Source organism: Truncatella angustata (assembly GCF_020726525.1).
Source record: "Truncatella angustata strain MPI-SDFR-AT-0073 chromosome Unknown BKA67scaffold_3, whole genome shotgun sequence".
Lineage (NCBI taxonomy): Eukaryota > Fungi > Ascomycota > Sordariomycetes > Amphisphaeriales > Sporocadaceae > Truncatella > Truncatella angustata.
Genome location: NW_025763383.1, coordinates 1,352,874 through 1,378,181, shown reverse-complemented (window position 1 = coordinate 1,378,181; position 25,308 = coordinate 1,352,874). Strand labels below are relative to the sequence as shown.

Sequence of the window (25,308 nt, the reverse complement as noted above, 5' to 3'; positions counted from 1 at the left end):
CTATCTATAATAAATAAGTAAATAAAACCCCTAACAAGTAAATACGTAACATAAAGCAAAATTGGCAAGAATGTTATCACCAAGAGATGGGCATAATGGTTTATTGTGATAGAATTTGGTCAACAATTAATGACCGTCGTTTCGCAGTTCAAGTCCTACCGTAAGAAAACTAATAACAAGAAAACCTTCAACTTAAGAAAGAAAGAAACAAAGAAAGAAAGAAACAAAGAAAGAAAGAAAGAAAGAAAGAAAAAAATGTTACGAACCCGGAAGTCCATGCTGCATCACACCTCCCAACGGGCAGGTGCCCTCCAATGGCTCGGCCTGCCGTGCCGCGTATGATACAACATGGCAGACGAAACGAACGAGGACAAACCACACCAACACCATTGCTTTCGATGTGTGGGAGTGGCTGGTCCACCTCGCAACAATTAACACCTCTAGTGAGCAGGCATTGAATCAGTACTATACGTCGAAACCACCGTGTGAGTAGCTCCCCATACCCCAGCGAACCACTTCCCTGTGTAATAGAAACCATTCCTATTTCTCCCTCCTCCTCTTCTTCTTCTTCTTCTTCTTCTTCTTCTTCTTCTTCTTCTTCTTCTTCTTCTCTTCATTCACTGGTGCACAGTGAGAAACGTCTAGAATATATCAAGCGTGTGTCTAACATGCCGTTACTCTACGTCGTCTTGTTCATAGAGTCCTACCACCATTTCTCACACAGCACCATACGGGACGCCATTCCCAGGCCATCCTTGTCCGTTAGGTCTTTCACGAATCCGTCGGTCATCGTTGGCACACCACAGACATATGCGACTGCGAACCGTCTGTCTGACACAGAGCCAACAGCCTCTTCTAGGTCGCGTTTATCTATCCTCCTTCCAACAAAATTTACCTCGCCATCGCCACATTTCAACGACCCGCTCTCTTCTGCGCCGCCTGTCAGATACAGTTGCAACCTCCCCCTCAGCTTGCCACCTCCAAAGATATCCTGTAGCCTCTCCAGGAACAGCATCTGCGTGGCATCTCTCTTTCCCCCGCCGGGATCCCTCATCGAGTACAAGAACCTCGCCTCGAACCCCGCACCTCCCTTCTCCGCGATATCGCTCAGCATGCTGACCAGCGGATTGACACCGACGCCCCCGGCGACGAACACCACCCGCCTGAGCGCGCCGACATCGATGCCCGGGGGTGGCCAGACGAAGGACCCGCCCACACGGACGCGGAGCTCTCTGCCGAGGATAGGGGAGGGAGGGTCCCGCCACAGCCAAGCCGCGGGCGGGTTGTCGGGGGATTTCTGTATCGCCAGCTCGACGTACCCCGGTCTTGATTCCGGGTCCACGCTCGCACCTGTGCCGACGCCGGGCCGAGCCCTGGAGGGTGGCGAGGTGATGGTGAAGCCGCCGGGCTTGGGGATACCGGGGACGAAAACGTCGAGCCATTGGCCGGCTAGGAACTATTGCGTCCGTACTAGGATTAGCAGTCCACGGCCTGAAATCTCCTGGGAAGATGGGGGGAGGGGTGACTCGATGGGGGAGCGACTTGCGTGAACAGGAGGGCCCGGAGTTGGGACCTCGAGACGAAAGAGCCGTATCGCGTCGTTTACTTGATCTATCCTCCTTATCGTGACTGTGTTGAGAGACTATAAATTCATTGCATCAGTCATTATAGATCGTACAACGGACGTATACGTCGTGTAACATACCCTGTCGCGCGGCTCTGCTGCTGTCCGCTCGAGATGACTGGTCTTGGTGGAGGTAGACAACATTTTAGCTAGTAAGCGTTGGCAATTGGGGTGCGCTATCTGTCTAGTTATATATTGCAGATGCATGAGTTCACCTCGAGTTACTGGATTATTTGGACATAGATTGTCGTCGTACGGTCAACTGCAATGAGCGTAAGATACACTCAGTGAGTTGAGGTCATGCATCCTATCAATAGAGCTTGGGTGGGTCCACTTCACTCAGTGTTGCATCGACACGACGACACTAGAGAAGCACCACTATGCAACATCTATAGTGGCTACTATTGCGGTTCAAATCTCGAGCCCGGACACATGCAAACAAGGGTGCGTGTTCATCACGAAGTCTCGGACAAATGGGAGGCACTACCAGAAATAGGACCTATTGCTATGGATGCAAGTACTAATAGCCTATGACAAATGCGTTCGCACATGTATACATATTATGGTGTTTCTGCAGTCGCTAGCCATCGATTTTTCCCCATTCTCATGAACCATTTCCGTCTGTGGTACGCTGGTGGCATAGTCTCGAATGATGGCATAATTAAACAACGACAAAACCAACTTGGCGACTTCTGCCCTAGTTGTATAACTCAAATCCAATTGCCGATCGGTTTCTCAATCGCTTCAACCTCGTCACGGCCCTCGGAGTTGACTTCACCACGAACATGATCCGGAAATTGAGCGGCACGTGGTGTAATTGCGTCGTCAGAAGCGTCTTGAGCAAGGAATGCAGTAGTTTTGATAGTTGGAGAATGACCCGGTTCTCGTCCTACACCACCCAAGCTTTCGTTCGAGGGGTAAGGGCCAATGTCGCTGTAACGGCTTCTGCGCCTGTGGTCCTGCGAAACCAAGTTGCCAAGCTTTTTCCCTAATCTAGGACTCCAAAGTCGGCTGAAGGGCTTTCGTTGTACCGGCGATGGTGTTCGTCTCATCCACTCCGACTCACTCAGGCTGAGCGTCCCTGGCGATGATAGCGCACCTCCACCGAAAAGAGTCATCTCCGATACTGAAGTTGGGATTCGAGAGCGTATCCTGCGTGGAGAAGGCTGCAGAATGGGCGGAGAGGTGAACTGTGCAATTTGGTGCTCAAGAACACTTCCAGTAGTAGACAGATATCTTTCTGGTGACGGAAGATATTGTGATAGCGACGTAACTGATGAAGGAGGCGAACGCTCATAATCTGAAAAAGAGTTACCTTCTCCCACATCTGAAACTCGACAGGGCAATTCCACCATGGACGGTACAGAACACAAGACAGTATGAGCCGTGCCAATTTTGATGTCCTCATCTCCCAATTCTCCATTCTCGACATAATTAACAAGAGAAGGGGTGAGAGATGGGCAAGTGGAACGCACAGAAGACTGAGACGTATGCCGTGATCTCGGTCGCGGTGGCTCAGGTAGTGGACGATGGAGGATCTTCTGTGGTGTTGGATCTTTGGAAATCTTAGCCGGCTGGTGCATGTGCTGATCAGCTGCAATAGAAGGGAAGGGTTCCAATGAACTATCCATGAAGTACCTCTCCTCTTCTCTGTGCTCGAAAGTCCCACCCAGGCCTCGGTCTCTGGAATCATGGCAGATGTTTGCAAGCAAAGGTTTAACTTCGAAGGAGAAGTTTGGAGTCACTGGAGACCTTGAGTTAGATGTCTTGTTAGCACTGACAGGTGTTACTTGGTCGATGGCGTACTTGGCATCCGTTTTCGGGAGTTGCGGCCTCGATTCGGACTGGGGAACTAGGTTGAGTTGCAGTAGATGTTTCATGGACCTGTAGTGAAAGCGAAAGGAAGCGAATGGGGCGTCCTTTGGATCAATGAGGAGCCAGTCGTAGAATGTTGCATCTTGAGGATCTTCCACTAGGCCTCCGGTTGGGGACCTGTACTAGTCAGTGAGGATGCTGACGTTCCAGCGAAAGGACATATATACTCACGCTATTCCGTATTTCTCCTGGCTGCGAAACCCGAACATCTTAGGCGCACGTCGTCTGCGTCCTTGAGACCGGAAAACTAGTATCTCGATGAGTCCTCCATCTTCAGCGACGGATTTCTTGTCCGAGCCAGGCATGAAGTGGAAGTGTCTCATCTCGATACCAACCGACCTTCCCTCCACATCTGTGCTCATATGATGCCAAATTTCGCCTGGTTCGTACAAAGCTCTGACGACGGTGCCGCCAGTGGAACGTTGGGCTCGGTCGTTTTTCTCCGCGTGTACAGGCAAGCCCCACGAGGTGATGGCCGCTCCGTTCATGTACATTTTGAAGTAGAGATGTGTTGCTAGAGGTGGAGTTCGAATGATGTCGTACCGTAACCAGAATTGCTCACCTGGAATGTTGCTTAGCCCAAGTGAAGGCGTGCTAGGCAGTGACCATGAGCCTACCTGGCAGTGAAGGAATGTAAACTGAGATACGCGGATGGACCTTTTTCTGGCGCGTTGGATCTCCATCAGATACGACAGAAGCATCTTCCGAACGCCGCGGGCTCAGTGCATCTTGACAGCGCAGAGTGTCTGGCGATACAAGGCGTACTGACGACCCATCTGGATGAGGATACTCGGGAAGGTTCTTGGCCCCAGTGCTGGCAACAACGGACACCTCTATACCGCGAAAGATGGGCATCTCGGACAAGACAATGTGGGTCGGCTCAGAAATGTTGCGAATGAAAGACAGTTTGATAGTTGCTCAGACAATTCTTCTTGACTGAAGCAAATTTTGTAATTTCATATGAAAGGAAGATTTGACACTCATGTCGCTGATGTGGAATAAACACAGAAGAACTAACAACAATCGTACGAGAATTCCGTCACGCTGAGAGGATGCGATTATATTGAGGAAGGAACGAAGGTGTTGGCCGCTTCTGGGTCATGAGCTCACGCAACGCGCCGTTGCCCAGCTTCAAAATTAGCACAATTGCATCTTGATTACCCTCCAAGAAGACTGGATTGCGAATTGGTAGCTGAAGCAATGAAAGCGCTCCAAGTCACCAGCCGTGAGTTGTGCTTCGTGTACCGAATCATTTGTTAAGAACGCAGGGTGGATATTTACCGAGTTCGTTGGAGCTTCAATTCCATGCATTGCCTGAGCTAAGTTGGTTCTATAACGACGCCTCTCGCATGGGGTTTGAGCGCTTGACAGCCGATCAGAGTCATACTTGCACCTATGCGCCAATAGACTCGATCGGGTTCCACTGGTATAGGAGTGCTGGATCACTTTAGAGTGGCTGTAAGATCTGACGCTCACAGCAGTTCTCAAAGACGGGTTCTGAATCGTCCATGTCATCCTTTACAGCGGACTGGTTTTTGCTGAAAGATTTCTATTGCCTACACCCCGTCGCGTCATATGTACACAACCCTCGAAAGGTCGAACGAACTGGTCTCGCCATGAACGCAATCACTTCTCCAAGACCTTCTTGGTGTCGTCGTCCTTGTCCAAAAGCCCGAGATTCCGTATTTGGCCCGCTGTCGGTGCATTCTCTCGCCCTGCTGAAGACTCGGCTTTCCGGAAGGCGGCTTGCAGCGCTCTCGTTCTCGCAGCCTGGCATTTACGTTAGTTTTCCCAAAGTGTACTTCACCAGGTTGTCGGCTGCTGACCTCCTTCTTGTGGTGTAGACACTCGTAGTAGTCCTCTAGGATGGGTTGGCACTTCTTCTTTCCAGAATCATCGTCGGCAGATGTGTTGACGACGTAGCAGGACAGAACTTCTTGCCAGAAAGGGAAGCATCGGCCAGGGCCTGGGAAAGATATGTGGGTTAGTTGTGGGAGCGATTGAGAGCCGATGCGGGGACTGACCTCCGTGCAAGCCATATCCAGAAGCCATGATGAGTTGTGAGGGACGGGTAGACCTGCTGACGCTATGCAAGCTTCAATTGAACGCCAGACTGGTGGTTTCGTGATTGACGCTCGACGTTGTGACGGGATCGCGGATCGCGGAGCTTGGTAACTTGAATTGGGAGTGTGGCAATTGGTGGAGCTCGGGCCACGGTCGGGCACCCCTGCTGTGGCGCAGGAAAGCTCCTCCCCCTGCTCCCTTGTCTTTTGTCCTTGCCTATGTCTTGGGTCTGTGTCCAGGTATGCAATTGCTTGCTTGGCCTTACAGTACTGACGTACGTTGACGTCCTTTGGTACAAGTACTCCGTAAAGAGAAGAGACCAGCTTTCGCGACCCGCGCATGTGTATGCCTTCCCGAGTCTTAACCCACCCATTTGTGTTGTAAGCGCACACGTCAAGTGGGAAAATGTGCGCGTCTAGTCCAACATGACATCTCTTCTCTCACCCCCCAAAGTTGTCCTTCTGGCGGCGCACTTTGCTATCAAATCCGATGTCGACAGCTTGACCATACTCGCCCTACGATATGACAAGGTCTTACAGAAGGAGCTCCTCCTGCGCATACTCTTGACTTGTCTACCCGAAACTACTGAGCCAGCCCGATACGTCGAGTTGCTCCAGAGACTAGAATCAGACGAATTTGAAAAAGACGATGCATCCCGCGAGATTGATGCCTCGTCGGTGGAACACTTCACCGATGTTGAAGTCGCAAAGAAGGTCCGAAAGCTACGACTACTTCCCTTGACCTCGTCCGTCGCGCCTAGGCATGCAACAGAAGACTTGCTCAGTCAATTCTTGCTTGCCCGTGCCCACCGGATCGACGAAGAGGCTGGTCTGCTCACGCAAATTCCTGATTTAATTGTCCCTTTTCTAGACCATGCTCCCTGCATCCGAACATGGATGATATCCGCCTTGTTACCTCTGCTGAGACGAAACTACGAATATTACCCGCATAGCCCAATACAACACACTCTATCAGAATTCGAGCAGCTCAACGACCGGGCTGCCGTAGCCCTGCTTCTCGAACAGACTGGTGTGAGCGACGACAGTCTTTCTCACATTGGCCGAGACTTGCGCGGTCTTATAGGTCCGTGGTTATATAATGATGCCAGATGGAAATATGACGATACTCTCATCGGAGAAGATGGGCAACCAGTATCACAAAACAAGACGTGCCCAGGCTGGGAGCAAATGCTGGAATGGCTTACGGAACAAGCATCCAGGTCGTGGATCGTCGCCGTGAAAGCAATCGAGCAGTGGGATGGACCCAATGATGTCGACTTGAGCGGCTATGGATCTATGTGGATGGAGGACGAGGACCAAGGCTATCTCGAATCGAGATACGCTCGTGCTGCATTAGCGGCAGCATATCTAGTGACAGAAGCGTCCGTTGAAGCCTTGGTTGGGGTGAATACTATCATTACCAGAGTAAATGCTCTACTTGGGGAAGACCCCATGCCCACCCTTCAGGTTGCTTCCTCGTTGCTGCCACCGCTTAACGAGCTCAACAATGAGTCGATCATAGTTGCCAAGAACGCGACGCATATGCGCAACGACCTGCTGGAAGAGTCGAATATCCTTACAGCTCCTACGAAGCAATCCACACATATTCTGCATGCATTGACTTTAAGTGCTTTCATACTTACGAAAGCTGGTGCTCCCTGCTGCATTCGCAGAGCCGGTGAACTGGCCTTCCTCCAAGACCAGCGAGAACAGAAGAGTGAGGCTCTCAAGTTTATCAACACATTGCGCAACAATACAGCGAAGACGGATGATAAATATTGGGTACGCGCACGAAATGAGCTTTTATGGCTACGGGATTGGGGTGCTGAAGAAACTGCAAGTGACGCCTCGACAAGGTTGCAGGGTGTTTTCGGTCGGCTCGACAGGGCATTCCTCGAAATTGAGTGCCTCAAAGCATTCCTTGCCAGTGGACGTAAGTCATTAGACCTTTTGTTGTCTAACTTGAACTGATTTTGAGCCAGGATACTCTCTTGCAAGATCCATATACGAAGACTCACACGAGAAGATTCTCTCTGAAAAAGTCCTCGAGGACACTATCGTTGCAGCAGCTATGAATGCATATGACAACGCCTCGAATCCAAACCGTACTCGGGGCGGCTTACTCAAATGCGATGATATGTAGGTTTTTATTTGGACTGTTGGATTGATAGTCCGCTAATCGCTTGCTAGTGTACATGCGTTCCCCAAGACATTGCCTACAGACGGGGCTGCTGCGAAGAAAATTGAAGCTCTTCTGAGAGCAACCCATGGCTTAAGCTCTTATCGTCTAGCACTCAAACAAGGAGAGCCGTTCACGCCAGTGGTTCTGCGTGTTCATTCCGATCCCGTGTCTATTGTTGGGAAAGTATTGCAACAAAATCCACACAGCTACACCAGACTGCAGGCTTTCCTTGAAATAGGATCCAACATGGTTGAGGCAGGACTACCCGTGCAGAAAAAGTCAAATAGGCCTTTGGCAGTCCTCGATGAACTCGAACAACATGCGTTGGTCGAGAAGCGCGTGACTTCTATGTGTATAGATGCAGCTTTGACGGAAGATGACTTCGAAACTGCATACTCTTACGTCGTGAACAGACTGGCGTCTGGGAGGACTGTACTGACATCGGCCGATGAATACTCCTGGCGAGCCGCTTTGGAGGCGGGTAAGTACCGCCGCACGGCGCGTACGATTCGCCCGACACATATTGGCACATCTAGCGGCAATCTCGATGTTCGACACCTGGAGCAACGAATTGAGTGTCTTTCAACTGCACTAAGGATCGCGCCAACAGATACACTGCAGGAAATATTGAAGGTTTTCCGCAAATGTGAAGAAGAGCTTGGTGCAGCTGTGAAGGCGGACGAGGAACAAGAATCCGCCTGGGACGACCAGGGTGACGTCCAAGCCATGCCTGGAGGATTCAGTAGCGAAGTGCCTGCTGGCGTCGTCAGGAGCAACACCACAAGGTCTGCCAAGCAGCAGGAGGAAGCGCCAATGTCATTGTTCGATCTTTCAAGGGCGACCATGGCACGCGCACAGTTCAACCTTCCTGCGCTTTCGAGTTTGCAACGCGGCGAGCAACAGGCTAAGCAAAGTACACCCGAGGAACACGATGATCAGAACCGAGTCAGAAAGAGAGATCAGCTGAGAGAAGCTGCGGTAGGGACACTGGCATCGGGTGTCGGCTGGCTCATTGGAGCTCAGCCTGCACGACCACAGTCGCGGGCTTCTGAATAGCCTGGCTGGATGGGATATAGTAATGCTTAATGACTGACGATAGCGAAGAGTTGTACAATTCAAAGACCATTATCTAGCTACGCCGCTCGCTTATATCATTATATCAGATGTGTCGCGTATTTACCTACATGTGTGGTCTACGTTCTAACCTGTCCTCTAGAATCATGCAGGCTCCCTTCTCGGCGATTGCATAGACTGTGGCTTGTAGGTGGGCACTTATCTGTAAGGGCATGATACTCGCATCCACAACCCTGAGTCTCCCGACACCATAGACTCTCAGCCTCTCATCCACAACACCCTGTTCAGCACCTGCAAATCCCCCCATGGCACAGGTCCCCACGGGATGGTAGTCCGTAATCGTGTTCTCGACGGTCCAGCCACGCAGGTCCTCGTCACGCGTGGCCGAAGCCGGCGGCGAGGCACGAGCACCGACGATGCGGGCGAGCGGCGCCGTCCGACAGATGCGGTCGGCGAAACGCGCACAGAGGACCATGGCCTCGAGGTCCATCTGGCCCCCCGGCCCGGAATAGTACGCCGGGTCGATGATGGGCTTGTCTGCGGCGTCTGAGGAACGAATATGGATGGACCCTCGCGAGAACGGGTACTGCAGTATCTGCAGCATGGTCCCGTACTTTTTGCCGGCGGCCGGCTCGAAATAGGGGTTCCAGTTTCCGAGGTCGAAGATGTATTCGATCTGGCCTAGGCTTTTCTGGCTGTCGAAACGTTGTGCGAGAATCTTTCGCTTGTTCTGTGCGATGTTGTTCAGATCTGCTGTTCTGGATTGGAGAGATGAGAGGATGTCCTCCGGCACGAAATGTGAGAGTGGCAAGTAACATATGGAGCAGGGAAGTACGGTCAGTGGTCCTGACTGCGATTGTGTGTACTGTCTCATTGCTGCGGCTTTGGCGTTGTCGTTGGTTTTCAAGTCATCGGGGTTTGCGAGGCTTGAGTTCACCTCGAATATCATGGCTGTCACTGTTATTGTGTCAAAATCGATAGCATGGTAGGCCTCAAGGGAGAATAGATAAGTTAAGAAAACATCAATATATAATTGAGTGCGCTCGCTCTCATGCAAGCTTATCAGAGGGGTAGATAAAACTTACTGATATGGTCCTGAAGGTTTTCTCCTACATTTGCATTCGAGACTTTGGTTTCGATCCCAGCGCTCCCGAGTATTTCCGGATTACCGATGCCTGATAACTCTAGTAGCTGAGGCGACTGTACGCTGCCCGCAGACAGGACGACTTCGCGCAGCGCTTGTACTGCGTATTGTTTTCCGTCGTGGGCGAAGCGCACACCATGGGCAACCCAATCGCCATGTTGTTGCTTCAGTAGTATCTCGTTTACCAGGACACCGGTGAGAACATGGAGGTTTGGTCGTTGTGAGTACGGTAGGTAGTATGCTGTGCTGGAATCTTTGGCAAATAAATCAGCGATGTTTGACAGGAGAAGCCACGTCAACAATGAAAAGAGCGGATCACCCACAGGACCTTTCGTACGAACGCGGATTAACTGAGTTGATGTTAGTCCATACGCCAACGTTTGAACCTGCCATGTGGCGTCTGTTCGTATCTACGCCGAGGTTGTTCAAGGTCTGGTGCCAAACTTGGTGCGAGTCTGAATAAGCCTTTGAGTAGGAGATATGAACGGGGCCGTTCATTCCAAACGCCTCGTCATCATAGTATTCCTTATTCGTGTGCTGCATTTCTGGTCCTGGAGGGTGGAAGGCCTCCGATCTCTTGAGGAACGGTCTTTACACAGCCGTTAGCGTTTATGGAATGAAGAGTTTTAGCGGTCAATATCAAGTGCTGAAACTTACAGCAGATCATCCCACCCCCAGCCATTGTTGCCCAGCTGTACCCAGTCATCGTAATCGTCCCGGCTCGCGCGGTTCCAGGTCATGAAGTTCAGCGCGCTCGTCCCGCCAAGCATCTTGCCCCTAGGCCACGGGAGTGTTCGCCCACCAAGCCCCTCCTGCGAAGTGGTCTCGAACTGCCAATCGAGATCCGTGCCTATAGCCTGTCCATACAAGCCGGGTATGTCTACGTTCTCCAGCTTGTCGATGACTGGCCCTGACTCCAGTACTCCTATAGTAAGATTCGCATCTTCCGACAAACGTGCCGCGACTACGAGGCCAGCCGTCCCCCCACCGATTATAAGGTAGTCGAACCGCTGCCGAAGGAAAGCTTCAACGTTTGCTGCCGGACCTGCCATTATTTCCCAGGTTTAATGACGTGACCATGTGACTGATTATAGGAGCGAGCTGTCTTCACATTTCTGGAGCCTAGCATGAGGTCTCGAAACGCATTTTGTTGGCTCATGACCCTTGTTAGGGAAGGCTGTGCTTATTGGGCCATTCTCGTGCTATCAAGGGAACCTATCACGGGGGCGGCTATTCGGCACCAATGGCAGGGGTATCACACGGTTACAGTAGTTCACTAAGCATAATGAATCTAGTCAACATATGGCCGATCTGACACGGTCCAAAATTCCAAACCCTGAAATGGTAACAGTACCCAATATGCCGATGTTGGCTAACAGCCACGTACATTCCGCTTCACATAAAGAGAGGGAATGATAACAGCTGTGGTTCTACGGGTGCAGCATCATATTTCTCGACGATTCCGAGAACACGTGCTGCCAGGCCCTTCACATTTACCGCCGCCATACCTCTCTGCCTGAGAGACTCAACAAATATGATCTGACATTGCTTACACAACAGGGAATACAATACATATTGCACAGTTCCCATTCGTACTAGAGCGCAGAAGGTGATCATCTCAAGCATCACTCACCCCTTCAAGTAGGAAGTAACGGAAACGTATAATTGCATTCAAGTATGGTTCTGTTACAACGATGAAATATTCACCAAGAACTCCTGACTAAATTCAAATCAGTCAACAAAGGAAAACCAACATTTCATGCAACAAAACCTTATCTCGACTCTTTCATTAATCCTGGGCTCTTCCATGTTCGTGCCCCATGGAGTCGTCAAAACTCATGGTTTTAGGGGTCCTGCGCGTCGACGGTTGGCTCGGCGTCGGTGGGCGTCGACCATTGACGCTATTGACAGCTCGCTCAACATTGTCAAGTACACTTTGAGACAGGCCTGTACGGCGACTCCTTTTTTCTATAGAAGACTCAGCGATTGTCCAAGCGAATGGTATTGCGTGTTTATCTAGGACGTGTTTAATCCACTAATGTACACCATGTCTCTTTCAAAGCGGGTATTTATGCTTACCAGCTGATTGCGCGGCCACTTCTGACTGTTGTACTTTGTCATTTAGAACATCCAGCCGTCTTAGCAAGGAATAAAGGTGCAGTTTAGTCTTTGAAAAGGTGCTGTAAGGCCCTTCGTCGTCCGCAGTATGCTGACGCCGCTCATTGAAACGACTGGTGAAGTCTCTACCTCGGTCCACCAAGATATCCGTTTCCTTCGAAGTCAATGCACTGACGCCGTAATCGACTTCCCACTCGAGACGCGGAAGTCCGTCTGTCATGGCCTTGATTCCTTTGTCAATCTTGGCAAGATCGACGCCCTTTAAGAAATCTATAGTCATGAGCATCCTCTTGAGCCAGTTCGTAAGCTCTGTTCTCGTCAAGCCCCTGAGCTTCTCGCGTATATCCTTCACATCTTCACCGTCATTGATTTGCTCCCAGGCCTGTTTTCGGAACTCGAAATCTGCCTCTTCTTCGTGTTCTATCTGATCAGGAACGCCGTTTTTGAGGTATTGCGTCGTGATTCTTCGGTACCTTTCTTCAAAGACATATGCCGGTTCACTCGCACCCGATGTCCCCTGGAAATACTTCCACTTGGGAAGATGTGGTCTATGGGTGTTCCAAGCGTGCTCCCTGGCATGATACTCATCCTCGGGATCTCTCGTTGCCTTCCCAGCTGTGAAGAAGACGCGTGTGGGGCTATCATCTTCTAATCGTTCGGGGAGATTAGACACCCTATAACTTTCCTCCTTTTCCGGAAGCACTGCCTTCGAGGCGTCTGAGGTCTGCACTGGGTACGTGAGTTTGGATATAGCGTGGTTCTCAGCAGGTTCGGGAGATAGACGCGCTTTACTGGGTGATTTTGGAGAAATGGTCGATGTGCTAGAAGGTCGTTTTCCGTTCGAATTAGTCGACTGCCCAGATGCTGTGTAAGACCAGCTATCTGCACTTGGAGCCTCAAATGAATTTCTAGTTCTTTTTGGGGAACTGGGAATGTATGTCTCAAGCTTGCTCGGTGGGTTTGCAAGAGTCGCTTTCTTTCCTCTCTTCGATGAGCCCTGCGACTCTAGTTCAGGATTCTTAGCTGGCAGATTGGCCTTCGGTGTTCCCCATAAGTCTTTGCGATGGTCGACGTTGATCTGTAAATCCTTGATTGACTTGAGTGGCTCACCAAAAGAGCTACCTGTGGCCTGCTTTCCGAACGCGCTACTTGGAGGGCCGACTTGTTGTCCAAGCTGTTTCCCCCTTTCTACCCAATTGAGTACAGGACTTTGAGGCCTAGAGTTACCCTTTCGTTTCGGTGTTTCTTCCTGTGCGAACGGAAAATTCTCGACCTCTCCTTCGGATACAGAACCCTTTCCACCAGTTCTGTTTGTAGAAGAGTCGCCGGTACTCTTGTTCGATCTATCATCAGGTGTAGGGTTTCCGAAGATTGGCGCCTGGGGACTCGTGGCGGCGATTTCAGTTGGGTTGACGGTGCCGCTTTTGGAAGGTTTCGGAGAGGTGACCCCAGCAGATAGTGCCGGGGTTCTCCTCGGAGGTGTTTTCGGCGAGGATGTCTGCACCGGCTCTGATGATTGTCCGTTACCATTATGTGGCTGTGGCACCAGAGGTCCAGTTAGTCCCGACAGTATAGTTCCAAAGTCACGAAGGTCATGGAGAATATGATCATGTCCCATGGGGGGCTCTGGCACAACGCCTTCAGGTCTAGTGCAAGTCCTTTCCATCTCCCCGGCCCGTTTATGAGCTTCGATCTCTCTTGAACGATTTATTTCGTCCATCTGCTCCTGATCCTTACGGGCAGCCACCTTTGCAGTCTTCTCCTTCTCTTCTTCCTCACTCGCAAGCTTTGCAAGGCTAGCTTCCGCTTCTTTGGCAGCTGTTTCTGCCTTCAATCTTCTCGCCTCAGTTGCTGCTTGTTCCGCCCTCTGCTTGGCTGTCAGACTTTTATTACTTTGGAGATCAATCTTGCTACTCAGATTGAGAGGAGTCGGCTTTGGGCATGGCTGCTTGACTGGTGTACCAAAATCCTGAACTTGAATAGTTGATATCGGAATGTTGCCGCGGTCGCCATACTCATTGTAACCATGGAGACCACTAAGGAACGTTTGTGGTGGGCGAGGACCGCCGCCACCGTCGCCGTTGATAGGAGGATCAGATGGGGGTGTTGGTATTGGTATCTTAGTACCGTCGTACGCGTCGTTCCTTCCATCAATTTCAACCGGCACACGAGTGAAATATCCGGCTTCGCCGTCGTATTGTACCGGCCAAGTACGGCTTATGATATGGGTGTCTTGAGGATCAATGCTCATTGGATCCCAGTCCGGAGCATCTTGTGTGATTTGCTCATGTAGGATGTCATCATTGTAATCTCGGAAGTCGTGTTTTCGGTCAAAGTCCATAAGCTGAGGCTGTTGCATCTTCCCATTGGCATAGAGGCAGTGCCTATCCCAAGCAAAGTCCCGCTCGCGTTCATCGGCCTCACTTACAATGCCGCAGGTATCCTTAGTGAGTTCCTCGTTCATTTGATTGATGAGATATCGGTCTTGATCGGGATACAATGTAGGCCATGCCTGCGGGTGCGTTTGTCTAATTTTGGGGGTTTGCGATACAAAACTGCGTCCGGACTTATTGGAGCCAGATGGGCTACCATGAGGACGATCGGGTTGTGGGCTTTGCTCTCCTTGAACTGGAACGGGATTGGGCTGTAACTGGATGGCCTCGATAGCAGCTTCAAAGAACCGCTGTGCCCAGTTTGAACCCAGTCTTCTACGAAGCCCCTTCTCTCTATCTGAAGCCACAACACCGTCGGTGAGCTCACCCAGCAGCGTCTTTATGGCGTCTTGCCTCGCCTCTTGGATAAGCTTCTCAGCCGATCTCTTGCTCAGCAGGACAGCCCCACTATTGTTCGGGACTGACTGGTCGTTGTCCCTGCTTGACTCTATGCTTTGAGAACCACCAGGTTCAATATTTACGGAGTAGTTGCTATCAGAATAGCTGTCGGCTTCATCGCTTTCAGACTGAGTGCATGGTGTGGTATTCTCTGTCCCACGACCATGGTCAGAGCTCAAGTCAGACGAGCTAAAAGAGTAGGGCGCGTCATCATCATTGTCGTCCCATATCTCCAGTCTCCCGGGGATAGTAACGCCTGGTCGGAAGCCCCGAGGGTTTGAACTGGGTGCTGGAGGTGGCGGTGGCGACGGCAATGGTGGGGCTGTTCGCGCTCCTCGTCCTCGTCCTCGCCCTCGACGACCGCGACCTCCCCGACTTCCTCTGCCTCGAAATCCACGCCCTCTGCCCGAGCCACCCGTAGAGAAGCTTGACTTTCTGGAGAATAGCGAAGGTTGACCTATAACAACCAAAAGCGCCTCATCGAATGAAGGTCCGAACTCCTTCCTGAAAGGCTTTAGACTGATCGGTATTGGCTTCTTACTGACCTTGTCGCCCTCGAGAAACATCCTAATGGCCCACTCCTGCTTGATATTTGCTGTGACCTGGTTGTATAGGAGCTCAAGATCCTCATCGGAGACAGCATTACCTTCCTTTATAATAAACCGGGCCTTCGCATCCGCAAAGATTTCAACAGCTATCTCTTGGAGCGTTTTGTTAAGCCATTCTACCGAAAAGATATCATCAAGCTCGGCGTCAACTTGCTCATCAAACTTTTCATATTTCTCGTCATTAGAGTTGAGGTTGGAATCATCAGTAAAATACTCTTGACACTCTTCGGATGTTGCAGAACCGCTGAACTCAGTATTGCTGAGCTTAGACTCATCTTTGTCGACCTTCATGTCGTCCAAATAGTCCATGGTTTCTGCCTCGATACATTCGACGACCTTTTCAGTATCGACTTCCTCGTCAAAATGACTCGAGAGACCTCTGAGAAGTCCAGCGGGGTCATCATTCTCATCAATGAAGGGCGCGACGTCCGCAGCCAGAGCAAACGGGGAGGGATTGGCCAGGTCAAATGCAGAATTGATACGCTTGATAGTAATCCTGCCATCGAAATGACTTCGATCGCCACTGCTTCCGCCCAATGCCTTCATGATGTCTGATATGGCCGGCGCACCTGGGCCAGATCCAGTAGTAGCCGAGCTTCCAACAATGGTCGCAGAACCGCCATCACCATCCTTCTGCCATCTCCACATGGCCTTCTTCTGTGTCCTGACATGTGCTTTGCGATCACGTTTCAACTGCTCCTGAAGTTGCTCATCATCCCTGGCTACCATACGCCCGACCATGCGGTCAATTCGATCCGTCACCCGTTCCTCAGGGCGGAACTTCTTCTGTCTCCACGACCAATCGTAGTCTGTAGCAATTGCCTGGCCGGCACGGCTCGTAAGTGTCTTTTCCTTGAAAGCATGGAGGCCACCAGAGCCGATCACTTGTTCTAGAACACCCCGCTTCGTGCGGCCCTTAAGCTTGTCTGAGAGAGCCCTCCGTGCGTTTTTACGCTCATTGATGTCGGATACAGTTGGGAAGAGAAGCACTGGCAGGCCACGCTTGATGCGATCCTGGCGCTTCTGCCGAATCTTGTCCTTGCGGGCAGCTTTGCGCTCTCTAGCTCTTCTCTTCTGCTCAGCTCTTTTCCTATGCCACGGCACATTCCGAGCAGCTACAGTTTGTTAGCTACGCGTTGGATGAAAGGCGAAGAGATGCTCGCAGGAAAGGTCGTGAGGTTTCTCACCATGGTGATCTTCTTCAAGTTTAGCTTGCATGTCGGCAATTGCTTTTGTTCGCACAGCCCCAATGTAAAACTGAGCATAATACTCTGCTTCTGCAGCACTGCGTGGCAGATATGGCCGAGGTTGTGACGCAATGTTCACTTTGCGCTACGTGTGATATGGCTATATGGATTTGAGTTGTATCAACATGACTTATCTCGGGATATAAAATAGCACACCAGAGTTTAGTATTTGCAGTCGTAGAATTGATTATCGTATACCATATATATCTCCTGAATAAAGGAGACAAAATATACCGCCCCTTGTAAAATCGTTACCTATTTCGGCGCATATTCAGAGTCTTCACATGCCGTTTTCGGTTTGTCGTTCTTTGTCCCGGATGATTTTCAGCTACTTCATCCGCAGCTGTCCAGTATAGACTACTTAGCTTCCGACGAAATGAACAAGACAAAGGTCGGTGAGAGCGAACATACCAATGGATAGGCTTCATGAAATGGCTGCTTGCGAATGTCATCAACAAAAGAGCCCATAAGGCCTTTTGCAAAGTAATACTAACAGACGCTTGAACCGCAAAACATACTACTTTTCACATCTTCCACAACCCAAATCTTAATCTAGACGTAGACACAAAATAAACAAGAAACTGATGAATGATTTATATGTAGAAAGGGCTCACGCATCTGTTTTTGTAAGGGGGGCCTCGAGGTTGGCTACTTGGAGAAAAATGCTTGATAATGTCTCAGTGTTCTGCTGAAGCCCAAAATGGTGTAGCAGTAAAACATAGCCGCTTTGAGGTAGCGGGTAAGGTAAAATATCTTGGAGATTTCCCATACGTTGGGTTGAATCCCCCAAGCTTGGCCTTTTGCTTTTTATAACTTTTTTCTTTCTTTTTCTTTTACAATTGTTACAAATGCCCCCGTCGTTTGAAATTTTCCTGGCACGGGTTTCACACCTAGCCAACTGAGAGATTTAATGACAATCCCATTCAGTTCACCTTTCATCCTTTGCTATATAGGTTGAAACTGTAGCATTAGTTCGACGGCAAATGAGGTGAGCAGATGCGGTTACACAACCGCTGGATGGCACGATTTGCAGGATAACTGACAAGCACGGCCGGTCTTTGTCTCTGGCGGCACGCCACATGCCAGTGAATGCCCTAGATACACGCACCGCAGCACAGTGCAATTAGTAAACGACTTGTTTTCGAGGGAATTTTTACCTGTCTCGTCAAAGGAAAAGCTGCATGCCCAACGCGTTTCGTGGCGACAAATCGAAAAGAAGCTGTTCGTCGCACGAGGGCACGATAAGACGCAAGCATTGACAAAGAGTCGAGACGTGCAAGAGGTTGAATACAGTTGAGATTGGTCGCCAATGCGTTCACAAAGAAATGGCGGTTGTTTGATGCTGCTGTTACAGCCGCGAAGGTGCGAAGCGGCATTCATGGCGATCATCAAGGCAATTTACGGTAAGTCGAGTCGAATCAATTGTTGCACCATTAGGGAATTTGCGATCAATTATGTGTTGCAATTTGCTGGCCATTTGCTGTTCTGTGCCGGCAAATCGCTGCTGATGACTTGCAGTCGCCAAAGCTTCGTCATATCTCGAAAAACCCCCCGGTTCTGACTGAAATAATGATACAAGTGACAGGCCGATTGTGATGCGACAGTGGTACCCGCAGAAATGGGGATGCTGCTGGGGGTCCAATATGAAAGAGCCGAAGGGGAAAAAAAGCCCGGCGACGACAAACGTCGATCAGATGAGCCCTTCACTCACCATCCGCAATTTAGAAAATTAGAGCAAGTCGTAAACTGAGCGCATGCTGGTTGTCATCTGGTTGAGACCATTCCGAGATTGGTTTGCGACAAAAAGAAAATATGGTGGAAATGCCTTTTCCTTCCTGCCTGCCGTGAAAAACTCCTTTGTGTCAAACTTTTCTGGTGTCCGCCGATATCAGGGTGTCCTTCGACAACAAAACAAGGTGCGAGGGAAATGATGAGTCAAACCGATGAGAGTGCAGACGCAGACGAGCGCAGGATGCCAAATCCTTTATCTCCCTGGACAATGCATTAGCTGCTGGCGCCGGAATACTGAGGTGTTTTGCTGTATTTAGGGCGCACCTGCGTAGGCGTCACGACCTTCAGGCCGGGATGCGGATTCGCTATAACCGGAAGCAGCAGGCTCACGAGTTCGTGGGCCGTCTCTGTCGCCACGGTCGTAACCGCGGTCTGATCGTTCGTACCCGGGGGCACGACGATCATCACCGCCACGACCGCCAGCATAGCGAGCTTCACGGTCATCGCCACCACGACCACCATAACCGCGGCTATAGTCATCGCCGCCAGCGCCGGCACCGCCGCTACCACCACCACCACCACCGCCGGCACCACGCTCGCGTCTTTCGTAACCTGCACCACGGTCATAGTCACGCCCGCCGTAACCGGTACCACGGTCGTCACGGTAGCTGCGGTCGCGATCATAGTCTCGGCCATAACCGCCACGGTCATCACGGTAGCTGCGATCACGATCGCCACCGCGGTCGTCTCTGAAGCCACCGCCGCCACCACCACCTCCGCGATAACGGTAAGGATCATCACGTCCACCGCCGTAACCACCACCGTAACGTCCACCACCACCGCCGCCGCCTCTACGGTCGTTGAAACGATCACCTTCTTATCGTGTCGGTTAGTTCAAAGCCATTCAGAGTCTAGTGGGTAGACGACACTTACCGCGTTTAGGTGGGCCAAAGTACTTGCCAGGAGTGGGAGTACGGGGACGGGCACGTCTGGCCTTCTCGATGCTCAATGTGCGGCCTTCGATGACCTCACCTTGGAGACCATCCTTAGCGGCGTCAGCCTGGTCGGATGTGACCATCTTGACGAATCCGAAACCTCGAGACTCCTTGGTGTGAGGATCGCGCATGATCTGGCACTTCTCAACCTCACCATACTTCTCGAAGACTCTAGTAACCTCTCCTTCCGAAAGCTTGGGGTGGATGCCAGTCACAAACAAGTTGGAACCAGGGTTGATGGAGGAATCATCATCGTCGCCGTTGCCGCCGCCGCCGCCGCCGCCGCCACCACCACCTCGCTTGCTTCCGTGATCACGTGGGCCACTGTAAAAGGAGCCGAGTTAGCTCGCGTTTGTATGCGTGACAATTGAGCGATTGGAGCGCAATGCACGCAAGCGCGAAAATCAAAGATGCTTACCGGTCGTCGTGGCCGTTGGGAGAGGCAGAGCGACGAGGCTCATGACCATCATCACCGGTCGGGCGAGGGGAGGCGCTGCGAGGATCGCGGTAACGAGGAGCTTCTTCTGCTAGGGAAGGAAACGTGTTAGTACGTGATTGATGATATTGGCTCAAATAGCAATGGTAGAATAGCATACCCTCGTAGCGGTCACCCTCAGGGTTCTCGTAATCCATTCCAGGGTCGGCCATGGTTGTGATGCGTAGTTATTCTGATGGGAGTTTCGTAAGCAAGGGGTAATCTGGTACGTGATAATGACAGGCGTGTAGCTTGATATTTCTCAGAGACCCGAAAACAATGCGTTGTGTGATGCTGGGTCAAGTGTTGATGAGATGGACGATGGAGTTTTCAAGATGAATGGGAGGTCGAACAGTTGGGTGAAGGAAGGGAGAAAAATGGACGAGGCAGAGAGCAAGGACGGGAAATTACTGCTGTCCTTGCTTTTTTTTCGCCAGGTCGATCGGGCGGAATCAGGTAAGCTTACCGAAAAGGATTGACGGAGGGCAGGCGAAACTGGTGCAGGTATTGGGTTGTGGTTTGCTGTGATTGTTACAGAACGAATCGACAAAAAAACCTATCGTCACTGAAGAAGCAGTATGTATAAACTTTTAGTTTACAATGGTGTCAACAGTCAGAGGCTGCTGGCGTTAAAAGTAGCTCCAGGTCACGTCGGCGAGTGCTGATGGAGCAAGATGATCGGGGGAAGGAAAAATGGGGAAGGCTGTCTTTGGGTTTTTTTTGGCCTTTTGCCTTTTGCCTCTACTTTGCTTTGCTTGCTTTTTGCCTTGCAGCTGGACACCAATAAATTGGTACGCGTCAAGAACGTTCCAGGCAGGCGCGGCCAGGCAAACATCCCACGTCAGGCATCCAGCAGGCACTGCACGGCAGCTGCCAGCCTCTCGGGTTCCTTTGGACCCATCAGACCCGATACGGTTCAGATCACTATTGATCCATTCTTTGTACGGATCCGTATGTACTATGTATGGCATGACGTGCTGCTCCAGTTTTAGTAGCAAGATAACTTGCAAACGGGTCAGATCTCGAAATATCTCCCAAGAAATGCAGCATTAATTCAAGCGCAGTCATGTGGCTTGCTCTGCATTCCTCGTTAAGCTTAATATCCTGCGTTAGATGCACACATTTTGTCTACTGTACCGTACCTTAGCAGCCTGCAAGTCCGAATGCTCCTGTGTTTGGTCAGTTGCATACGTATTGATATACGAATGAATGAACAAACGAAACCCGCCCCCACGAACTTGCTATTATCTGATGATGTCGAATGTGCCACAGGAGAAGTGGCTCCTACATGTTATACTGTTATACTCGTTCTTGTACTTTGTACATTACCTTGAAGGCCCATACAGAAAACCATTTGACAGGATTGACAAGCAGGATCCGTCCTCGTACATCTCTGATCTCCCGTATGTGTCTCGTAATGCCCTCGTTAGGCGACGAGGGCCCTATAGGCATCTGTGCACATAGATGCAACATCGTCAGGCTGCTATCGCACTGCACCTGTGCCAAAACTGGCGATAGTGTATGCATGCAAACCATTACGTGCGGCTCCTTCGAGATGATTGTTGCCTTGTCATGGACTTCTGCATATCGACAGTGAAGCGCTAAAGAACCCTAAAGTCCGTGTTACCTACTGTAGGTACGCAGCACTGTATGCACTCGTTCTCCAGACCAGAGATGCAGGCGGCTCAACGGCCTCCTTTGACAACGTACCCAGTCTTTTTAAGTTCCAATTTGGTCAGGATGCATGTGCCATGCAATCACGACAGCATTAGGTCACACGAGATGCGATATATTAAAACCTGACGAAACAAGGGTAGAGCCCATCGATCGTCGGTTCGTTCTCCCAAGGCAAAAAGTCGCTCGGTCATTAGTGGCTGGATATCTCTGGTGACAATTAGCACCAAGAGTTGGCAGCAGAAACTGCACAATGGAAAGTCTGGCAACACTGTCTTCTTTTCTGTTCGAACGGCAAGGTAAAACGCTCAACTTTTGAAATGATAAAACATCCGCAAATGTCCACGAGTATTATAGTTCTTGACGCTAGAACTAGATGCGATCATGTAAGTCTAAATGCAAACTCTATGCTCAACATGTCCGACCCAGCCGGGAAGTTCACCCACAAAAGCAGGAGAGTCCTGGTTAACCCGCATTTTTAACACGACACGTGGGTCGTTCCCCCTCCTTTTGGCTGCAAGCTAATGCAATGCCCCTGGATCAACCCCAGAATGCGTCATCAGCTGGACCTTTCCTCTGAAGCAAGAACAGTCCTATGGAGCTTGGCGGAGACAGTTGGCGCGGCGAAGCATCGGCAGGATGGAGATCGCAATGCCTTCTTCCCATCCTTTAACATCAGTGCTCTTCCGTTCGTGCAAGCACAAGACTCTTCCCGAGACCTGCCTCTCCATCGTTTGATGTTTGCGGTGCAATCAATGACATGAGGCCTGTGTTTCATCTCTAGATCTGTATCTACAGTATATCACCACTTTTTATTCTGGTTGTATTCTTCTTGTCTAGCCTTGCTATTCAGTATTGACTTCCACCACCACTGCCCGCCATGAGATTGAGCGGCTGGACGGCCCTGGCGGCCCTGGGGTCATTCATGACCACCGAAGCCTCAACATTGACACCTCCGGTTTTGCCACTGGCTGTACGCAACCCGTACCTAAGCACCTGGCTCGGAAATGCGCGACACGAGCCGTGGAGCAGTTGGCCTATATTTTGGACAGGCAAGACCTTTGGGTTTGGCATTTTGGCATCCATCCCGGAGACTAATACCGTGTACCCCCTTCTTGGTGCGCCTCATCACTTTCTGAAGGGTGATCAGAAAAGGTAGGCTCCTCCTATTCACAGGGTATAGCATTCTGGCCAACTCCATGCTTACGACCCTGCTGCTCAGTAACTTCACGGTTGCATTCCCCCAATATCATGGAGCTGACTTTGATGCCTCGACAACAAACCTCACGTACACGATCTCGAGTTCCAAGTCAGACAAGGCAGTCAAGATCACATTGTCTTTCTTATCTCCTATCACGCCGACATCCACCTTCCGTCAAGCGCTGCCTGCGTCCTATATGACATTCGTTGTTGAGGGAGACTTGAATGTGAGCTTGTTTGTTGACATCAACGGTGAATGGGTGAGCGGAGACAGGCAGAATGAAGTTGCTTGGGAACTCCATGAGCCAAAAAATTCCAACAAGTCGGAAACAGCCATCAAGTCGTGGAGAATATCCCGAGCACAACAGCAGCTTTTAACAGAACATGACGACCAAGCTGAATGGGGGACACTTTACTTCTCTGGTCCTGCTGATATTGACCACCAAGCTGGCGAGATTCGATCTGTCACTAGGCAATTCGCTAGGCACGGCCACCTGAACAACGACACCGAGTCCTCGCCGCGCAGAATGTTTGATAAGGAGCCTATTTTTGCGTTCGCCAAGCACTTTGTTCTTGATGGCGCCTACAATGCCACCACTCACACAGATAGTGCAGTGTTTACCTTCTCATTGATCCAAGATCCTGTCGTTCAATTTGCATCATCCAGAGGGCTCACGCAAATGCGCCCATTATGGGCGTCGTACTTCTTCACCGCTGAGGACATGTTGCAATTTCACTACGATGACTACGAGACTGCGGCCAAGCTGGCAAATGACTACTCGACACAGCTAGCCAAGGATGCGTATGCCTCTGGTTCTTCTGAGTACAAGGACATTGCAGAGCTTTCTGCCCGCCAGATCTTTGGTGCAACACAATGGGCGGGAACGCCGGACAACCCGATTCTCTTCCTGAAGGAGATATCTTCTAACGGAAACTTCCAGACGGTGGATGTCATCTTCCCGGCCTTCCCCTTCTTCCTCTACACAAACCCCCAGTGGTTAGCTTATCTCCTGGAGCCCCTCTTGGAGCACCAGCTGAGTGGACAGTATCCCAACGACTACAGCATGCATGATCTCGGGACTCACTTCCCCAACGCGACCGGTCACAACGACGGTAATGACGAGTATATGCCGGTAGAGGAATGCGGAAACATGTTGATCATGGCTCTGGCTTTGGCGAATGCGCTCAAAGATGGTTCACAGCCCGCGTTCGGGAGAGAAGCTCCGGTCTTTGCCCAGCTAATCAACCCTAGCGTTGTCGACGAGTTCATATCTGTCGACCAGTACGGTATGGATAAGTCCTTCGAAGATATGGGTACGACAGGAAGCAAGGTAGCTAAGCGGTGGGTCTCAAAGTCATATTCCTTGTGGGAGAAGTGGAATGGATATCTTGTTCGCGAATCGCTCATCCCCGAGAACCAGCTCTGCACGGATGACTTTGCTGGCTGGTTGGCTAACCAGACGAACTTGGCCTTGAAGGGCATCGTTGGTATTCGAGCCATGGCGGACCTCTCGGCCATCGTTGGCAACGATAAAGACGCTAAAGAGTACAAGCGCATCGCCGATGACTACATCAAGCAATGGGAAGATTTTGGCATCTCCAAGGATGGAACTCATGCCAAGCTATCTTACACATGGCAAGGTTCCTGGACAACTTTGTACAATCTTTACGCCGATGCGCTGCTTTGCTTTCACACTTCGGAGAACAAATCGCCAATTAGGGACAGTGTTTCCGAGGCTCAGGATCAGGCAAGACTGGTCGGAGACTCTAGCGTGACATCGAAATCGACCTTTATCCCAGACCGAATCTACCAAATCCAGAGCGATTGGTATTATAATGTCGTGCAGCGATATGGCCTCCCTCTTGATCAACGCAACCTGCAAGCCAAGAGTGATTGGGAATTTTTCGCTGCCGCAATCACTAGCAAGAAGACGCGGTCGACAATTCTTACCAATGTTGCTCGCTGGGTAAACGAAACCGTAACAGGTAAATCTTCCACGAGTCTACTACCGCCTGCAATGCTAACATATACGCAGGTCTACCCTTCACGGATCTGTATGATACGGAAACAAGTAACTACCCTGGTGCGCAGTTCAAAGCCCGCCCAGTGGTTGGCGGTCATTTTGCATTCCTCGCACTTGAAAGAGCTTGCGGTGGCAAGGCTACGGAAGGCCTCAAGTTTTTGGATGAGCGCAGCCCCGCATTTATCGACGTAGCAATGGCCCTGGAAGCCGACATGGTCGAGGATAAGCCTGTAGGGAAGAGCCCTTCAGAGCTATAGGAGAGCTACTGAACTAAGCCAAGAGACCAGTGTGTCTTTGGGGCTATTGGGACAGCACTCACCTGCGTAAAATAGTATAGCTTCAGTGATTATTGGTAGGAACGAATATCATGGTTAAAACACTTCCATTTCACAGAAATGTACAGGAAGCCGCACGGAAATGCGTGCAGCAACCCCGATCCAGGT

At 50.7% G+C, this 25,308-nt stretch overlaps 9 protein-coding genes across 9 annotated transcripts; 2 read left to right on the top strand and 7 right to left on the bottom strand.

The window, feature by feature from the left end:
• Window positions 1-506: 506 nt before the first annotated feature.
• On the bottom strand, window positions 507-1,888 carry BKA67DRAFT_560380 (NADH-cytochrome b-5 reductase). The gene is made up of 3 exons (XM_046102447.1): window positions 1,706-1,888; window positions 1,547-1,642; window positions 507-1,456 (listed from the first exon to the last, which is right to left on the bottom strand). The coding sequence occupies exons 1-3, from the start codon at window positions 1,829-1,831 to the stop codon at window positions 704-706; spliced, it is 975 nt and encodes a 324-aa protein (XP_045959601.1). The 5' UTR covers window positions 1,832-1,888; the 3' UTR covers window positions 507-703.
• Window positions 1,889-1,914: 26 nt separating this feature from the next.
• Window positions 1,915-4,418, bottom strand: BKA67DRAFT_234039 (uncharacterized protein). Its single transcript, XM_046095648.1, has 2 exons — window positions 3,671-4,418; window positions 1,915-3,616 (listed from the first exon to the last, which is right to left on the bottom strand). Exons 1-2 carry the CDS (start codon window positions 4,198-4,200, stop codon window positions 2,335-2,337), a joined length of 1,812 nt encoding a protein of 603 aa, XP_045959600.1. The 5' UTR covers window positions 4,201-4,418; the 3' UTR covers window positions 1,915-2,334.
• A 707-nt stretch (window positions 4,419-5,125) lies between these two features.
• On the bottom strand, window positions 5,126-5,551 carry BKA67DRAFT_657281 (NADH:ubiquinone oxidoreductase 11.5kD subunit; the record flags this gene model as incomplete). The annotated part of the gene is made up of 3 exons (XM_046107087.1): window positions 5,126-5,269; window positions 5,326-5,465; window positions 5,524-5,551. 3 exons carry the CDS (start codon window positions 5,549-5,551, stop codon window positions 5,126-5,128), a joined length of 312 nt encoding a protein of 103 aa, XP_045959599.1.
• Window positions 5,552-5,801: 250 nt separating this feature from the next.
• BKA67DRAFT_602840 (Sec39 domain-containing protein) lies at window positions 5,802-8,870 on the top strand. The gene is made up of 3 exons (XM_046105337.1): window positions 5,802-7,495; window positions 7,545-7,701; window positions 7,753-8,870. The coding sequence occupies exons 1-3, from the start codon at window positions 5,989-5,991 to the stop codon at window positions 8,798-8,800; spliced, it is 2,712 nt and encodes a 903-aa protein (XP_045959598.1). The 5' UTR covers window positions 5,802-5,988; the 3' UTR covers window positions 8,801-8,870.
• Window positions 8,863-11,162, bottom strand: BKA67DRAFT_234012 (putative choline dehydrogenase). Its single transcript, XM_046095647.1, has 4 exons — window positions 10,620-11,162; window positions 10,286-10,551; window positions 9,904-10,215; window positions 8,863-9,769 (listed from the first exon to the last, which is right to left on the bottom strand). Exons 1-4 carry the CDS (start codon window positions 11,012-11,014, stop codon window positions 8,925-8,927), a joined length of 1,818 nt encoding a protein of 605 aa, XP_045959597.1. The 5' UTR covers window positions 11,015-11,162; the 3' UTR covers window positions 8,863-8,924.
• Window positions 11,163-11,751: 589 nt separating this feature from the next.
• On the bottom strand, window positions 11,752-16,737 carry BKA67DRAFT_657278 (uncharacterized protein; the record flags this gene model as incomplete). The annotated part of the gene is made up of 3 exons (XM_046107086.1): window positions 11,752-11,930; window positions 12,042-16,634; window positions 16,707-16,737. 3 exons carry the CDS (start codon window positions 16,735-16,737, stop codon window positions 11,752-11,754), a joined length of 4,803 nt encoding a protein of 1,600 aa, XP_045959596.1.
• A 2,073-nt stretch (window positions 16,738-18,810) lies between these two features.
• On the bottom strand, window positions 18,811-20,140 carry BKA67DRAFT_534260 (uncharacterized protein; the record flags this gene model as incomplete). Its single annotated transcript, XM_046099839.1, has 3 exons — window positions 18,811-19,370; window positions 19,431-19,816; window positions 19,911-20,140. 3 exons carry the CDS (start codon window positions 20,138-20,140, stop codon window positions 18,811-18,813), a joined length of 1,176 nt encoding a protein of 391 aa, XP_045959595.1.
• A 456-nt stretch (window positions 20,141-20,596) lies between these two features.
• BKA67DRAFT_534259 (uncharacterized protein) lies at window positions 20,597-21,503 on the bottom strand (the record flags this gene model as incomplete). Its single annotated transcript, XM_046099838.1, has 3 exons — window positions 20,597-20,944; window positions 21,110-21,136; window positions 21,297-21,503. 3 exons carry the CDS (start codon window positions 21,501-21,503, stop codon window positions 20,597-20,599), a joined length of 582 nt encoding a protein of 193 aa, XP_045959594.1.
• Window positions 21,504-22,178: 675 nt separating this feature from the next.
• BKA67DRAFT_560316 (uncharacterized protein) lies at window positions 22,179-25,261 on the top strand. Its single transcript, XM_046102446.1, has 3 exons — window positions 22,179-22,796; window positions 22,864-24,827; window positions 24,878-25,261. Exons 1-3 carry the CDS (start codon window positions 22,522-22,524, stop codon window positions 25,120-25,122), a joined length of 2,484 nt encoding a protein of 827 aa, XP_045959593.1. The 5' UTR covers window positions 22,179-22,521; the 3' UTR covers window positions 25,123-25,261.
• Window positions 25,262-25,308: the final 47 nt, after the last annotated feature.